The 19857-nt window shown below is 27.0% G+C and overlaps 1 protein-coding gene across 1 annotated transcript in view; it reads left to right on the top strand.

Moving 5' to 3' along the window:
- Positions 1–19857, top strand: part of LOC132947380 (serine-rich adhesin for platelets) — a 23186-nt gene continuing 3329 nt past the window's right edge. The window contains exons 1-9 of the mRNA XM_061017657.1: positions 1–288; positions 15356–15458; positions 15528–15708; positions 15789–15918; positions 17344–17493; positions 17567–17644; positions 18686–18773; positions 18872–18975; positions 19233–19335. Of these exons, the coding sequence (XP_060873640.1) occupies positions 15404–15458; positions 15528–15708; positions 15789–15918; positions 17344–17493; positions 17567–17644; positions 18686–18773; positions 18872–18975; positions 19233–19335 (889 nt within the window). The 5' untranslated portion in view covers positions 1–288; positions 15356–15403. The remainder of the gene's footprint in view (positions 289–15355; positions 15459–15527; positions 15709–15788; positions 15919–17343; positions 17494–17566; positions 17645–18685; positions 18774–18871; positions 18976–19232; positions 19336–19857) is intronic.

Consider the following 19857-nt stretch of genomic DNA (forward strand, 5'->3'; position numbering starts at 1 on the left):
TCATTTGCAGTCGGGCCGTGCGTCTCGCGCTAGTGTGTTAATATAATTTTCTTTATTCTTTTTTTATAGTTTATTTTCAAATTTAATAATTATTGTTGAAAATGTTTAATTTTTCTCGTTTGTGTCTATTTCAAATTGTTTAATGTTAGGTTTATAGTGAAGTTGCTTAGGTTCGTGTTAAAGTTAATAGAAAATTCCTTAGCCGTGTGGCTCCGGCAAGAATATTTACATTGTCCAATGATTATAATGAATCAATTTTGGTTAACTGGATACGTTTAAAAACTCAAGGTAAGATTATTTTTGATAATTTATATGCGTTTATATGTTTAGTAAAATCATAGTGAAATAGTGGATACCTGCCTGACATCAGTGGTATTGCATCAAAATATTTTATAATCACACATTTTACTTTTCCCTATACTTGTTAAAATTATTAGGTGGTGAATCTTAAGTTAAAATAAGTTAATTTTAATTAAAGAACCGCACGTATGTTAAAATATCTGATATTGAGGTTTACTACATTACTATACAGATTACTCTAATTGCAGACTTGGATAAAATACTTTTAAAAAAAATTTGGAATAAATACTCGAATACTTATGACAATAGTATTCTAAATATGTATTCAAATGCTGATTCAAATACTTCATAAAAATAGTGTTCCAAATAAAGTATTTAAAAAAAATTGAAATTGGAGTTAACATCGAGGTTAACATATTATATAATTTAATAATTCTAAATTTAATATAATTTAAATTGTTCATACTTGACTTAACATTTTAAAATGTGTAAGTACATCTAATATTGTTAAAATTTCCAGAAAAACAACGAAAAAAGTTATTATTGTAAATAAAAAGTATTTTTTTTATTGGAATAAGATAGTATTAATAAATATTCGGAACAGTTGTTCAGAATACTTTTGGGAATATTATTTTAAAAGTATTTTAAATATCTGCTTAAAAAGTATTCCGAATGCTGTATTCAAAATATTACCCAAGACTGCCTAATTGCACAGATTTATAATTAAGTTGGTATCCATATTTTTTTTTAAGTTGTACACGAAGGGTACATACAATTTATCTTTTTAGGTTATAATAAAAACAAAATTCCTTAGTACATAAATAAATAAGTAAAAATACATAGTTTTAAATTAATATTTACTTAGATAAAAATATTTTTGAATTCTACAATGTAAATAAAAGTTATATTGAAGTTATATTATCTTGGTATACAGTTAAAAATACAAGGTAATTTTCATTATTTATCAGTGTACCTATGCTTGTATTTTAACCATTGAATTAAATACATGGCACAATGTTAAAATAAATAAATGTATACAAATAAACATAATATTTTCCTCTAATGATAGTATATTGTTCTTAGATTTTCTAGTTATTACACGAGTTATTACATTTATATTAAGTACCATTAAGTATTAATAGATTAAACTATTAATGGTCTTGACTATTATGTTAATAATATTTAGTAACCTTATTAAATGATGACATACCTATACCTAGATAATGTCAGTAATGTTACCTCGGGTGTTACCTATAATGGGTATTTAATTTACCAAAATAAAATAAAACTAAATTATGTCTAGAGATAAAATTATAAAAGTATATATTATTAAGACAAGGAGAACAAATAAAATATAGAAAAAACAAAAAATGTTACTGTTTATTTTTAAAAATTAATATAAGGTTCACAAAAAATTAAAAATAATTTGTTATATGTTAAGTAGATACATACATTTTACATCTATTTATCACAAATTAATCACAAACTGATCATTATAATATTTTTTTTAGTTTCCAAATAATCATTCAACATCTAAACTTATTGCTTAACTAATAGTTACCCAGAATAAATTATCATTGTTTTAAAAAATGTTTAAAAAGAAAGAAGGAAGTTATGTTAGGAAAAAAATACAAAAAATTGTATGGATGAAATTATTGAAATTAGTCATGAAATAAGTGACTTTTTATCAAATCTTAAAAATAAAAATAACCCATGTTTATTGTACACAGAATAATGTGCTTATCGATGCTTATAAGTAGTGATTTTTTTCACCCCCCATACCTACCTAACTACCTTTAATTATTTTGTGCTATGGGAAATTATCTTGCAGGCATTTATTTTTAATTTAAGGGCAGTTCTTACAATGTCCGGCAAAGTGTCAGTTAACGCTAACCGACTGATAACAGATTTTATTATCAGCAGAATTCGGCCGGTTAAGTGTTGGTTAACTTTAACCAGACTTAGTAAGAACGGCCCTTAAGTTATAAATAAATGCCTTTAAGGTAATTTCCCCTAACACAAAATAATTAAAAGTAGTTAGGTAGGCTCTTGTAGGCTGATACCAATATTTAAAAAAAATGGAACTATTTTATATTAATGCATTTTTTTTTACATAAATTCAAGTCAGTAAAAAATTTACTATTTTTAATGACAACATACATTTTAATTTCTTTTTCCAAAGGCTACAGCAGAATATTTTTTGGAGATACTTCAACATAAAAATTGAATTTTGAACGAGTAGTTTACTTATGAATTATAATTTTGGTATTTAAAGTATAGATGAGTGGAGTGGTACAGCAAATCCACTACTCCGCTCATCGAACTTTAAACACCTACTTATAACAACTAATAAACTATTTTTCGGAAATTTGATTTTTATAGATTGATATACTCCAAATAATATTCAGCTTCGAAATATGAAATTAAAACTTAAATATTGATAACGAAAAAAATGTTTTTTCCAAAATTGTGGCTTTCTTACGACTTAAAATGATATATTAAAAATATGTTTTCTGAAATAAAGAGTGTACGTTAAATGGATCACTCCGTATACATGCACATTTGTGGATTTACATTTTGTAATAAAATGACTACTTTATTTAATATAATATTTTATTAAATGTATGGCTTCAGATGTTTGAGTCATCTGACATCCTCTGAGTTATCTAGTTGTAGTTGAATGGCTGCTGGATTAATGTCATCCCAGTTTTATCTCATGTTTATGTGCAAAATTCTTAGTATATATTTATTATTCAAACTATTTTTGCGAAGTATAATGACACTAGTATATGCACAATTGTTGTATTATTTTAATTTTCGTATTTTTATTTGAACAGTTTTTTAAATTTTTATTTCTTGAATCCTGTCAATTGATAAGGACAATTGGTAATTAGTCGTTCCAATGGCGGAATTATGGGGGTATTTGGGTGTCGCGTCCCCCCTCCCCCCTCACCCCTATAACACTTTTTTTATTTATTATTTATTGGTACTAATATATAGTATATTTTATAAAAACAACAAAAAAAACCCAAATCCCCAATAGGAGCTGTAACTAAGATAATATTACTTCGCAATAAATACTAATCATTATTGCACAAATATATTGAAATAATGCAGTTTAGCTCGATTTTTGGGAATTTTTTTCGGAAACCTTTAAATAATAGGTATATTTCAACAAGTTAAGCTCAATGGTACAATCAGAATTTGTCGGTCGGACTTAGTTCCAAGATTATAATCTTTTGAAGATTGTAATTTTGAGTATATTTTACGCAGATTATTTACTAGTAAAAGTACATTAAAATTTTTATTAAATAGTATGTAATTATTTATTTGCATGTATGCATGCATTTATACATTTACCCTCCTTAAATTATACAGATTACATATCACAATGACTAGACTGAGAGCTTTTTATAATATACACTAAATTTTTTTTTTTTGGTGGAAAACGTTTCTAATCCCCCCCCCCCCCCCCCCACACACACAAACGTGACCAAATTACGCCACTGAGTAGCTACGAAAACTATTGTGGATATACTTGCTTGGTGACAACTTCAACAACTGTTTATTGTTCAATGTTCATATATCTTTTGTTGTGTTGGTGCTTGTTTATTCCGTGTAATATATTATAATAGAAGTAATAATAATCAGAATAATGATAATAATAATAAACTGCATAGAGGTATACATTTTATTTTATTGTTAATTTCAGGTTCAAGTATTTTCTACAAAAATTACAATTATTTTTTATTTCCCTAATGTGTATATATTATATATTATATATCCTTAATATTATGGATTCTCGATTAGGCGATATGTAGGTATCCTGTGATATTTATTCTGTGATAAGTTTTGGGTTGAAGGAGTGATCAAAAAGCTTCATTACACTATTCTTATTGAATAGATTGATAATCTAGGATTATCTCAAAAGTTTCTTTAAGTGTATAAAAAACTATGTTTGATCGGAGATCTTTGAATAAATGTCAACAAGCTTGATTGCCCGCTTGATTGTTATAGATCTTTATATATTTATATAATTTTTTATTACCTATATTATGTTAGGTATAAAAGTTTGAATAATTGAAAGATAATATTATTTTTTTAAATTTAATATATTTTAAAAAAGTACTATTACGATTAGTCTTGAACGAACATTTTTTAAGTTATATGTTTCGTAAGAATTTGAGTCAAGAGTTTTGCATATGGCTGTCTATATACCTTACCTATATAGATAGGTAATTCATGGTAATTACTAATTACTACGTTCACAGATAATTCTGGAAATATTAATGGTTATTTTATTATATGACAGATCAATGTTTTCTGAATGTAGTGGTTGGATGTAATGGTTTTGTTGAACTTTATAATTCAAAAGTAAATTTGATTCGAAATAAAAATGTTGGGTGAAATTTATAGCTCGATCAGTATCTATAGTTAGTTTATGTCATAAATCATAATACATTATAATATAATATCTTAGTAATTATAAGTGTTTTTCTTAATTCTATAGGTTAAACTAATTTCAGCCTAAAATATCGCATGCAACTTTATAGGTAACAGTTAATAATTTTCTAGTTATTATCGGCGTACCGTAGAATAGTGTGAATAAGTTCGTTGTAGTACCTATAAGTAGTTTAATATTAGTCCAAATATTTAGAACATTTCATTATATTCAAAAAATACTATAATATAAATATTTGGTAAAATTTTCAAGTACGTATCTAAGGTTTTCCCTTTCTGAATTAAATTTGAAAAAAAACAAAATTAATTTGGAAAACACTGGTGTTGCATGAGTATTGAAATCTCCCCACAGGTTTTCGATAATGATTCTCAATTCTTTAGTAAGTGCAGCTAGATCAAATTTTATACCAGTAACCCGCAGCTTTAATGTCAAAGATTGAATCTAATTTTCTGCTCTAAAACGTGATGAGAGATAAAAAACAGATGTGAACACTGAACACATTATAATAATAACATCGCTAATAACAATATTTTTGAAAGGGGGAAGTCCAAGGGGTGTGTTACATTTTTTTAAATAGTAATAAAATGTATAAATTGTAATTTTCAGTAACTGTCCTGCAATTGTATGAACAAATAAAGGTGGTATTTATTTATATTCAAAAACTATGTATTTTAGTTATTATATATTAAGTAGGTTTCTCGTCATATATTTTATAACTTGGCTATCATTTTAAAATTTTAATTATTTTTTAATGCAATTATAATGTTTTAAAATTATCATTATTGTGTATATATTTAAAAATTATCATATATTTAGATAGTATTAAGTACTATACTATTATTAATTATAATTGTAAAAAAGTATATTGTTTATTAAGCGTTTGAAATATTAGGTGTAATTCTCTAACTTTTTCCCCATTTTTTTTTTTAAATTTTTTGTCATGTTGCCAAAATTTGCAGTTCTGACATAACAGTTTTAAGTATACATAAATAAATAAATAGTATACGTATAATAATTATACATTCCTGATTGTGTTCATGTTCTAATACTAAACAGTGTACCTATATAAATATTAAGTAAAAATGTCTGGAAATTCCTGTATTTAATTATTTTATATTATTTTCTTTCTATACAAATCAACAAGTAAATTTAAACTTATCACAGTTACGTTATATTAATGAGAGTTTCACATTTTCATTACATACGTGGTATACACCATTACAACCATGTTATCCGATATTCGTGAGGATTTCCGGTGGTATTAGTAAGATGGGTCCCTATATAGGGTGCACAAAGTATCGGATGCCGATAATTTTAATATTGTTATGAAATGTTGATATTATTTAACACATGTTTCAATTGTTCATATTTTATTAAAAACAATTGTACCTGTATATATTGTAATATTAGAACATACTAGAATTTAGTTAATTTTAAAATATAATGAATGAATATGATATTATTTTTGGAGATTCATGCAACAAAACTATAAAACTTATATTTTGTTTGTTATAAAAGTATAGACAGGTATACAATCAATTTTAATTATTAATCTGTTTTTACTATTTAAATATAATATTATTATAGGTAATTGTAATATAACCGAACGAAATGCTTTACGGCCATGACAAATTTTATAAACTTGACGTAATTTATTTGAATCAAACCCTTAATCAAACATGCATTATTAAATCTATAATCGGATAAACTATTTAAATTGAACAACATGGTGGTGTCGTACGTTGGTGACCTTCTAAGTGACTAACATCTAACTCAACGTAATTTAGTTGTTCCATCAATGACCAATAGACGGGTTCTTCACTCTGACTCTTGACTATTTAATATAAACAATCACTTGCTCAGTTGCTCGTATTGTAAAGTAATTATTTACAGATCGTGAGTAATATAGGGTGATACTTAATCATCGACTACTTAATCATCAAACGTTATTAAAGAAAAAAGTCTTATATAAAAATATTAGGTACTTATTACTTTATTAGTTTTATGTTATAACTTATAATATATATAGCCCTTATAACATTATAAACCATTACCATTATTATACCATTGGTATAACAGACAGTCTTTGTACAATGAATATAATTTTTTTTTGTAATTACATATAGGTATATACCACATAAATTGTATAATTAATATTTGGGTTAAAATAATATAAGTATGTAATATGAATAGTTTTATTTAACAGAATATCTACAATTTTTTTATTTTAGGCACCTGTTTAAACTTTTAAAGTTAATTCCTAAAAATAATTTTTAAGTTATGATTGATCTACGTTAACTTGTTTTGCTATACCTATTGCTTAACGTGAGGGACAAATGTCAAAGAAAACCATTTTTTGTGCCCGATGATTTTCACGTTTTACTATTTACATTATTATTATACTATGATACTATACGAATTGCAAAAATTAATATCATGTAATATATTGTTCAGGTACCTAGGACACTAAGAATATCAACATTGTTATAACACGAATATTAACTATAATTATTATGTTTTATATGAATATATAACACACGTAAATTGTTAGTTCAGTGCTATATAGTTAAATCAAAAAAATATGGGTTACTTAAATTTCATAGGAACCTTCATTCTGTTCCCTGGCGTAATTTGATCTGGTTTCAACATCACTGAGTCGGTTGCCTGCACGTTTAAAAGATAACGCACGTCTTGAGATTTTTCCACTTATTATTTTATTATATTGCTATTACGACCCAGTAAAAAATAAAACCTAGTGGGCGATGCGCTTATTGTAACTGTATTTCTGGTCTTTAATATGCGTGTCAATATTATTTTACGGACATACTTTGCAAGTAGATTTAATTTATTTACATACACATTTACATTATTATTGACTATATTGTATCAACTTTTTTAACAATAAAAATTAAATTATAACGATCTATTACCTATTTGTTTTTAGAATTAGGTTGTATAGACCTAGTATTTATTTCTACTTTTTACTAAAGTATAAATTTAGTTTACATGCTACATGTTAATTCAAATAATAAAGAATATCTTTATTATTGTTCTTTTTCGGTTCTGTATGTATACTACTTATGGTACCTATTTATACATTTTTCTAACCCAATGTATAGTTATTACTTATGTATTATATAGTTTTATAGTGATTCAAAGTTCATATGATCACATATGCTTACATTGATATTATTTATTTTCCATACAAATTAATAATAAATTGTTTATTTTTTTAATATATATCTTGAAAAAATGGTGTGATAAAATAATCAATCATGCGTTTATTTTTTTTAATAATATTATTTTGTATCGTATTTACTATTAAGAGATAGGTACACCTGCATGTGTTGTATAAATGTATAACAACAAATTATCCGTTCACAATAATCCATTTTACTCTGTTATTTTTAAAATTTGAGTGAATTAACCAATAATAAAAATTAAAGGTAAGATTGTTATTTCGGGCATCTCGGAAGACTTTTATTGATATTTTAAAAATATGTTATTAGCATTTTAGAACTGTAAATGATTTATACATTTTAAAATTATCATAAATTGCTTTAAAATTAAAATATCAATAAATGCCCTAGATAATATCTTAACTTTAAATTTTAAAAGTAAATTCTCTCTAATTTAAAAAATAAAAATTAAAAATGGATTGTGCAATTTGCTATGTTGTATACGTGTGCGTAAGACGGGTGTGCTCTTGGCATCCCCTTAAGTTGTTGTATTCAAACATTTAAAAGTTGAATCCAATCTATTATTTAAAAATGTTAGTTATCCGTTTATTATAAAAACAATATAAACATTTGATTTGATTTCTTATTTTCGAAGAAACAAATATATTTTTGCATTATTGGATTTTATATTATACAAAAGCCGGAAGGAAGATATGGGTTGTTAAACATTACTGATACATACTTCCGGTAACCATGATCATATCCGTTCAATCCACCTATCTCTATCGAGTGAGTATAGAAAAACATTGGATCGTTTTTAAAATAGTCGTTCGACTCGTTTTACAACGTTGTTGGGATTGAAACTGTGCGGGCGTGACTGGTTCTCTATCAAAAAAAAAACATTGTTATGAAACGTAGAATACTGTGTCTAAATACAATCGCCATGAGTTAACCTATAATACATATTTGGCAAGTTTCTCACAGCTACACATTAGACGAAGGACAAATTGATTTTATAATTTAAATTATAACCGAATTTTTGCTAGTTTAATTATTTGATTAACTGTTGAGTATTGTAATATATTTTTAATTAATAAATATTTACGAAATCAAAACGAATTTGTTAAATGAAGGTAGAACGATAAAATTAATCACTCAAATTAAATAACATACATAAGTGATGCAGTTGTGTAGTAGGTATTTTTTTATGTATACCTGGAAATAAAATTTAAACTTAGAATAGGCAAGTATACCTAATATTAATTAATAGTCACCCATAAATGTATAAGATAGATTATTTTACTTGAATAACATATTATATCGTTTAGAAAGGTAGGTAATAAACTAATAAAGATAGAAAAAAGTTACTAAAGGTCAAGCCATGGCCACGGACGAATTTACGAGCTACGTTTTGGTCCTTATATGGCCAATTCTAGTTACTAAACAGTGGTTGTTAAGTGGTTTTCAGGTGTTCCCAACATTTATAATTTTATGAAAATTTTTTCTGCTATCGTTATAACTTCTGTATTTCTATTTGATTATTAATGACTTGGCCTGGAAGCAGTGTCACGAATTTGGCCTACTATAGATAGTTCTTTGTTCCTTTTCTATACTTTGACATAAAAATGTTGATACCTTTTATAAAAACTAACCCAACAGTTTGTTTTTTGATACAAAATCCATTATAGTATACAAAAACATTTATTTATGTGTATCAAATTAACCAAAATACAATTTGTTTAGTTACAATTGTTAGTACAATCTTGTCTAATCCCACTTATGTTTGTAATGTTCCTCTTCTTTCCTCCTTTTCTCCGCCCATAACTTTACATTACCTTCAGAGTTGGCAGCTTTCTGAAGAAGATAAAATAGGGGCGAAACAATTACAGTTGCTCCAATGAACCATGGAAACATCCAATGTTTCTTTAAGTGTAGTTTGAACGGAAACTGTACAACCTTAGATGTGAATGTATATGGAAAAATCATCTTACGTCTTAACTTTTCACCATCGACCATCTTAATTTTTTTATTCTTGCAGGAAACAGAAAAATGTATTTACCTTTCGGGTAATAATTAATCAAGTATTGAAAGAGCGATAAAAATTACTTGTTGATAGAAATTTTATTTTAATTATAAATGGTTGAGAAAAAAAATCATGTTTGGTTAACAAAAATAAATACCTGAAAATAGAGTAATACTATTTTGCAGTGTACGCCTGTTGTGAATATTTTATAATAGTTTTATTTTTAATCGACATAACATTTATAACCATAGAAACAATGTAAATCGCTTAACTTATTTATACATAATATATGTTTTTATATACGTAGCATATTGCCATATTGTTATATCGCGTGATAATATAGCAGATATATTATTATATTACTGAGCGTTGATATTCATAGTTATCACTAATTACGTTATTGAACTGAGTTTATATTGTGTTATAAATTATAACTATCATATATGCAAGTAGGTATGTGCCATGTGAATTGTAATATTACTTTATAGATAATATTACTTTAGCGATAAGTTCATCAACAATGATTCTAATAATAGCAGATCTTGATATAATTATTAGATGATTTTAAAATAATGATGCTCTTCCCTTTTTTTCAAATGGTGACTCTTTTTAGTATAATTTTACCATACCTAACCGATTGTAAATATTTGTATTATTTATTATTTAATATAATATTTTGCGGAAATGTAATTTCCCCAATTTGTGAAAATTCCATCTGTTCACCAATTCCAATTTTCTCGAGTGAAGAATTGTTTTCTAATGTTGTTACATGATTATAGTTTTTCATTTTGACATTACAATTGCAAATTCTCTAAAAATAAAAACAACACAATGATGAAAATTAAAAGACTAGTCATTTCTATACAATATAATCACAACTATAAAAAGAGAAAGTGGGTTCACAATTCGGACTGTTAAACATTACTGTTGTGCTCCGTACCCTAAACATAAATAATATAATTATTACATTTTATACATTTTGAATTTTCTGATTTTCTTTTTCTTTAAAGTTATTATTTTAAAATACTTGAAAATGACTATTAATATTTAAGTGTTTTATACATTAATAAACAATTTATATAATGTATTTGTTGAGTAAATTTGGTCTACACTCTAAATAAAAATAAATATTTCATTGTAATAAGTGTATAGGTTATATCTCGCAAGGCATCAATTCTACTATAAGTACTATACATTAGAGCGAAAACGTTTTTTGTGTATAATGTTCAAACCATTAGTAGAGACAATTCAATTTATTGTCATAATAATTATCTGTACAATTATTCTGTTGTAGATAACAATAATTGGTTATTACTTGTCGGTTATTATCGCATTAATCACGAGTAGCTAAGTTTTTGGCACTACTATTATTGGTATAGTACCTAATATTATCCTATATTAGAACATAACACTTATGATACGAGTATAATAAAATTTATATAAAAAAATAGTTTTGCATTCCATCGATGCCGGAACCTGAGTTTTGTGTTTACCTATCATACGATATTAAAACTTTTTATAATTACTTGTTGAATAAATTGAACACCTTAACTATATTTTTACACCTTACACAAATAATACAGAATTTTGTCTATATTTCAAACTTTCGCTGTACATTTAAATATACACAAATTGTATAAGTCAGACCTATCTGCAATGATGATTCAGCCATTATATTTATGCAACCGCATAAATAGAATAAATTATAAATATTTTTGTGTTTATGATAATAGCAATTATATCAAATTATCTGTTCAGAAAAAATGTTGTAAATTATTTTGTGTTTATCCTACTACCTACCATCAAAATATAATTTATTATTAATTGGTGTTATAAAATATTTAACAACTTAATGTACATTTAAGCATAATGTAGGTATAGGCGGTATAGGTACATAAATAAATTACTGTGTCTTATTTATATAGTATCCTAAATATGTACTGCGTAATAATATGTACTAGCATGAATATTTATTATATACTTACATATTTTCCTGTACTTGAGAAAAATAATTTTTTGAGAATATTAAGTATCAAGATACAGAAAAAGTATATTATATAAATTAAAGCTGTGATATATCAACATTAAATAGTTTTAGGATCAGTTATTTTCTGTCTTTGGTATACCTACGGATAATTTTACTTGAGCCTCGTTGTATCAGCTGTGTATTTATAATCGTAGTAATCACTATGGCACACAGCTACGGCGGCCAATGTTAATAAGAGATTTATTTATCTATATTTTTCAGATATATTTTCATGATGTAACAGGTTTTATACAAGTTAAACGTATAAAAAAAATTATGAACATTATATGGGTAATAATTGATTTAGGATTTACTTATGTCTGCAAAATTCCAAAAGTTATTTAGATTCAAATGAATTTACTAAAAAAAAAATATATAATTTTAAAAACTAAACTAGGTACTTTACTTAATTAAACGTTTTTAATAAACATTATTTTTAAATTAGATTTACAAATCGACCAAAAATGAATGTAATAAAATTGTGTACTATACTTGTAAACTATATACAATAATTTTTTTTTTAAATATTAATTAAGACAAAAGTAATTTTATTTGTCAGGTCTTTCTGTTACATCTTGTTTATAATATAATATATCCTTGATAAACAAAAAACAGATAAATTTATATTTTTAGCATTTTATAGAGATTATAAAATTATCTCTTGTAATTACACCCAGGGGGCAAGGGCGTCCGCAGGAATTTGTAAGGAGAGAGCAAACAATTTTCCATCATACATAATATTAATAATATATATTATATATTTTTTTTTTAAATATAATGATTTTTTTATATAATCATATATTCATATTAAAAAACTAAAGAAAACAACTAAATTATAGTTCGAAATGTAGGTACATGTCTCATTTATTAGTTATAAATTATATTATTTAATTTTACATCAACATGCTATCAGTCCTCACCGCCTGTAATCATTCCTAATTTGAACATAATTTTTTACAAAAATATTAATTTATCGAATATTGTTGATTTGGATACTATTAGACTATTATTACTGTAGAAAAAAAAAAATGTCTAGGTGGCAACTGCTTCTATTTGTATACACCATTGCCATGGTAGGGGTAAACATCTTAAATACGCTACCTACTGATACATGTAGGTAAATACCTATAATATGTAGGTGCTACACAATTTAAATACTTCATATTAGTATTGTATGTACTAGGTATGTAATGTACTAATGTGTGTAGAAAGTTTGAAAACCCTAAATTCGTAACGTTTATAATATCACATGTGTAACAATGATTACATGATTACAATTATAATTATTACGATTATAGGTACCTATACGAAGTTCAGTTTAAATTAATTACAAATTTCAGAAATAAACTATGTATAATGTATACTTAATGTATATACTATATAGTATTAATATCTAAGTAATTATTCAAATTTTTGGTAATGAAAATTTCTGATCATCCTGAAAATTGTAATTTGATATAATTTTCTTATTCTTAGTCGTACCTTGAATCTTAAAAGAAGCCATTTATATACAGTGTATTTTCTGATTTAAGGTCTGATATCGTCATGACCGAGAGGGTAGTTCACAAATTTCTTTATGTTTATATATTTATATTTTCCAAATTAATGTCTTAATCATCCCTCCAATTAGTCGAGACTAATTACAAAATCCAGAATTCGGAAAGTTTACTTTAAAATTGAATTCATTATAATATGAAGTCAACGTAAAAACGTCCATGTGTAAAAAACCAAGTAGTTCCCTTTTTTTAAAGTACCACGTTCATGTTCTTGTTTATTTAAAAAAATTTTAAATAAAACTGTAAGGTATTAGTAGTTTTTTTACATATGAAATAATTAAATATTATATATTAATAAGTTATACAAATAAATTATCTGTTATAAAAATTAACTATACAATAAAATACGTTAACTTAAAAAATATAATCACTGCAAGGGAAGTGGAGTGGCAAATTTATTCAAATTAAAGCCAAATTAAAACATAAAATTAATATAATAAAAAATATATTTGAAAATATTTTCATTTATTTTGTTAGGTAGGTTATAGGTTATTTTAAATGTTAAGTCCCTGAGGGCTTAAATATTGTATAATTTAATAATTATACGAATTTGTCAGTACCCCCATGGCCCCATGTAAATAAAATGTCGATACCACAACATTATAATAATATAAAAATTGATTTCATTCAAACAACCTAAAAACAAAAATAATATTATGGGCCATTGATAAAACACAACGGCCCACTCGTAATCATTAACCATGTATTTACATAATATAATATACAATTATACATATAATTTAGTATAAACGTGACCTTTTTGTCGTGAACTAGGTAATATACAATATTTTATTTTCATTTTAAGGGTACAAATATTTGAGAAAATGTAAAAGAGTATGTCCGTTAAAGTTTAAATAAAAGTACCTACCTAGTTTTTTTAAAGCCTGTTACCCATGTATAAGCTGCCCGATTCACAATAAAAAAAAACACATACTATAATATATAGATATTTGCTTATAATGCCTATATTATAGGCCTAGGTAATGGCCAATACTTGTGGACATGATGTTATTTTTCATGTTAATTGCAGCTAATAATAATAATAATAATAACATAAAGCCTATATTATACAGCCCATATCAGCCCACATCTAACTAATAAAATACTTTATATATATATTTTTTAAAGCATGGTATGTTTATGATACATACATACGAATTGCTTATTACTCATTAGTTAAGCTGATTGAGTTATGCATTGATATTGATGTACAAAATATTATGATTATATTTCTTTTAAAATCAGCCAAATCTTATAGTATTAACATTCTCAACATCGAGCTCAATATATAGTGTAGATACAGTTAAACATCAACAGACAAAAATTACATCACCAACACTGTACCAAGTCTAATTTGAAATTCAATTATATGTCACATCTTTATATGTCAATTGTTTATTGAAGCGTAAACTATATAATATATTAAGTATCCGCTTGTCTTTTTCATTGATTTGGTTTATATTTAGTTTCAATCGCCACTTATTTCTTAGTTTATTATTTTGGCACGGTTTTATATTTTTGTAGCCTGACTATAGATTTTAAAATAACGGCACATTAGTTTGTGTTTTCATTTCTATCTTACGCTCTTAATCGAATGGAAATGTTCAGTGTATACTGCAATATGATGTTATTAATACATAATAGGGGGCCACATGTTTTTCGTATTTGGCGAACAGAGGAACCTCAATTTACTGACGTACATAATGACGTTAATCCCACAAACTAAATAAAGATTAATATGCCTTTTTTTGTTTTGAATTTTCAAAGATTTTTATCAAAATGATTAATCTTTATTCTTTTTTGTTACAGCCAAATGCAGCGAAAAATATAAAATAAACTGTATGCTATTTATACACTATGTCTTGTGTGCGGGAATCATCACCACAATTGGAACATGTGGTTCAGAGACCAGGTAAATTTAGTAAAGATTAATAACAAAAATCCATTCAATAATATTTTAAAATTGTAAAAATTTTAATAGAACCCAAAACACGTCGATTTAATCCACTTCGACGTCTGCGTCGAATATTCAGACGTAAAGCTCAGAGTCCTGAGCCCAACGATGTCAAATCATGTGACAATATTGTAGAACCACCTAGTTTGGATACATCCAGAAGTCGTTCGACTAGTCAGCTGATTGATGAGCCATTTACCAGGAGGCGGTATGTACAAAGAATGAAGTCTCTCTTCTTCTTTCGTGCTCCCGGGCAACGTTTTAATGAAGTTTTTAAATTAATTATAGAAGCTTACACTCCACAATATTGAGCGTTAGCCACGACAGTGTGTTCAACCCTGAACAACATTCTGGTCAATCCGATTCTGAATCTACTGTATCCGTGCCGCGGTTAGGATTTCCTCAAGCCAATATACAGGTAATTAAAAATTTCATTTTTGATTTGATATACAATTAATAATACACACAAGAAAAAAATATGATTTCATTACTATATTATAGATATTTTAGAATATTTTATCGTATTATCATAGCACATTTTCTCATTGTTTGTTTTCTATACATGTTGATAGTCATTAGTATTGTTCGTTTTAATTTTTTCAAATGGTGCAAAATACAATAGCTAATTTCCGTTTAATTTGCCGAACACTTGTTTTCTAATATTTTTTAAACAAATCACATACTGCCATGCAACGTTTTGTGAATTATGTATATTTATATAAAATATTAAGTCGTATGAATGATGTAGTGTGTTGCTATTCAGATTTACTGTCTAACCTTATATACAAAAACAGAAACTATCAATTTGTATCGTCAAATCTTTTTAACACATAAGTTCCTTTTAAGTATTCTTAAAAAAATATGGTTCAAGTAAGTAAATTATTTAATAAATTGTTTGATACATTTTAGTCAAAAAAAAAAAAAAATCAGCTCTAGTTTAAAACACTACTTATATGAATTCAACCTGGAACCATAATACATAATATCATATTTATTAGTTTGCGTGCGTTTTACATTTTCTCTCGATTAAAACTAGATAAGCGAGGTTGATGCGCGCGCTAGTGCATTAACGAGCTATTATATTTAATATGTGTACCAGACACTACAATGGCCCGAAGCATTTCGAATAGGGAGAATTGCGGGAACCCAGCTGACCGTGACCTTTAATCATCACTGTATAGCAAACCACCATGTGTAACGCCCTGTTGTGATACCTTCTGTGTCTGATGATATTATTGCTATTATATACTTGATAGTTGATTCTATATATTATTTATCTTTTTAAACTTATGTACCTCATACTTTACGAAGAACTATAAAATTATGTATACTATTTTTATGATAATTGAAGCTTATTTGAATGTAACTCTCATTCATTACAAATAATTACTTATAATTAAAAATTAAAACAATTTGATAATATTATAATTATATATTTACTTGGTGTAAATCTTTAATATTTAACTGTAATTATATATTTTCGTTGATATCCAATCAAATCAAAAATATATTATAAATTCAAAATAATTGTTGACCAGTTCCTTTTAAAAGTTACTATCAAAAAATAAATAGTTAATTTTAACCTATCACACAAGACAAGCACACAAATACTAACCTGCACTAAGATTACTGAAGTGCACAATATTACCGAAAACTGCAGTGTCAAAAAATGATAATTTAGAGTAAAATTATTTTACACACGAAAAAATTATATATGCATGAATTAGATATGATTATGATATAGATATACTGTCCATGGAATAACAAATCTATTTTTAATACCTTAATAAAACTGTAATCGATTATGTAATTTTATACTAAAATTATTTTAACTTTAAAAAAGGCTGAATTACTAGAAGCGGTAAGAAGGCGAAGAAAAATTCAAGATGACGATGATAGTTTCGATATGGACAATGAAGATTTAGGACTCCCACGAAGTCCATCAATGCATTCTCCTACTATTGCCACTGGCAACGATCTCCGATTGAGCAAAGTAAGACTATAGCTTAAACTTTTTTTATCAAACCTATTCTAATAAATAATTATTTTTAAAAATGTATTATTAGGAGCTGATAACTAAATCTTCACATAGTACATGCAGTGATGGATCACTCCTTAGTATGGGCAGTTCCGAAATGGACGAAGTATGGCAAATATATTATAGCTAAAATCTTAAAAAAAATGTATTTATTTTTTATGATAAAAGCCCAGATTATAGATGTAAATTAAATGTAGTAATTAATATTATAATTTACACAATACATGATTAAAATACAGTTGAATTAAAATCAAATCAAATACGAAAATATTTAAATATATCGTTAAATTTACATTTATCGGAAGGAGTGGAGGCCGTTGTACTATATATTGCCTTGGCGTAACACACAGGCAATATTGCATATATACGTACCGGATTCCTACTATGAGTTATTAATAGTCAATATTAAAGAAAATTTACTTATTATCGAGGAGAATATAAGCTGTGCTCGAACGAAAAAATGTTTTTATGTTTTAATTTTAAAACGAGTTAGTGTGAGAGGTAGACCAAAGAAGAGATGGATAGACAGAATAGAGAGTGACACGAAAATAGCTGTTGTGAGTAAAGAAGAGGTTGGATGGGGCGGGGTAGATCCCAATAGATGTATAGGACAAGGGGGTCCGACTCCATAAAGTTGGGAGTGAAGGTCGAAGTAATAAAAGTGAAAAAGAAACCGAGTTTTGTGAATTTGAAAAATGAATTATTTAAGTACTTAAAACTTAATTTAAAATAAAAATATGAAAAAAAACTTCACTCGTGCATAGTTTATATTATTTTCTTCTACAAGTTCTATATTAAGTAAATTTGCTCTAATATTAACTATGAATAAACTGTAGTAAGAATTTGATGCGTAGATTTTCCAAGTTACGTGTGCGTTTGACTAAGCTGAGTTACACATACGGGTACGACGTCCTCTTACCAAAACCTATTGTAGGCCTCAGAAATTTTTTAAATGTTTAAACAGAATCTTAAATAATTAATAATATAACCAATTGTAGTTAATTCATTAATTGTATTAGTATATAACTCGTGTTATATCACATTTTGTCAATATATTCCTTAAATTTAAATTCCTATTTGAATAACAATACGTTTAAAAAATTTAAATATTATCTTTTGTTTGTAATAATTACAATCTATTTTAAAGGATTCTTTTGGAGCACACAATTCTCGACATTCATCCAAAATATCGTTACACGACAAGCGCACATCTCAAACTCATCTTGACAGTTCGGGTAAACGTTACGAGCATCATTTAATATTTTAAATGATAAATGAACAATACCAAATGAATAATATAGTATTGTGAACCTATGTATTATACTTTGTGCAGACGGTGACTATTCAACAAGCGTTCCTCTTAGTCATGACGTAGCTAAGCACCGAATGGCCATCAGACCCAAAAGAAAGCACGGTAACCCTCGCAGTAAAAAACCGGTAAGTCCTGATGATCCAACTGTGTTGTTTTGAATTTTCATATACAATGATACTTCCAAAACTTTCTGTTAAACAAAATATTTTTGAGACCCAAACCAAATTAAATTAGAACCAAATTAATTTAGTTCTATTTAACCAATCTCTCTGTAATATACAAATTTTTTTGTTGACTATGAGACTACGTATTATGGAAATTTCACTGTATTTATACTAATATATACCAACGAAACATAAAATAATCGATGTTTTACACTTAGCTATCTGTGACGAATGCTCTTCCCGCGACGCCTGAAGTGAATGAAGAGCACTCTGGCCGGTCAACTTCGCCCGAAACCAAGCCTCAGACTGCCGACACAGCAGGTATATACAATTACGGTCAAAGCTATTCCGCTTATTACCCTAGCAAATTCAAGGCTAGACGACCGTCGAAAAATAACGCTTATGCTAAACCGAAACGTAAAATACCACCGAATCGACGGTCCCGCGCATTTTGGCTGTGCGGCTGCCTAAGCCGTAGCCGTTCCGGCGCATATCGCGTACGAAACGACACACTCCCGTATTTCGTGCGAAGTTCGTCCGTCCGCCCTGTCGGATTTAACAAGATTTCTCCTCCGTTGTCGATTCGCAAACGACGACAATCACCACCAATACCACCACCACCACTACCATCACAACAACAACCACGACAAGTCGACGTGACCCAAGGTAGAATTAGACTGAATTTGTACGCTTATCCGGAAGGGTATTTGGCGTTTCTGGAGAGTTACTTCGTGTGTACTAGTACGAGTAGTGGTAGTAATTGTGACACGGGTAGTAGTAATTTCTGTGGTAACGACGATGTGACGTCGACGAGAAAAAGACTGTCCGCCATCAGCGAAGAGG

This window comes from Metopolophium dirhodum, chromosome 6 (genome assembly GCF_019925205.1).
Source record: "Metopolophium dirhodum isolate CAU chromosome 6, ASM1992520v1, whole genome shotgun sequence".
In the NCBI taxonomy this organism is placed as follows: Eukaryota; Metazoa; Arthropoda; class Insecta; order Hemiptera; family Aphididae; genus Metopolophium; species Metopolophium dirhodum.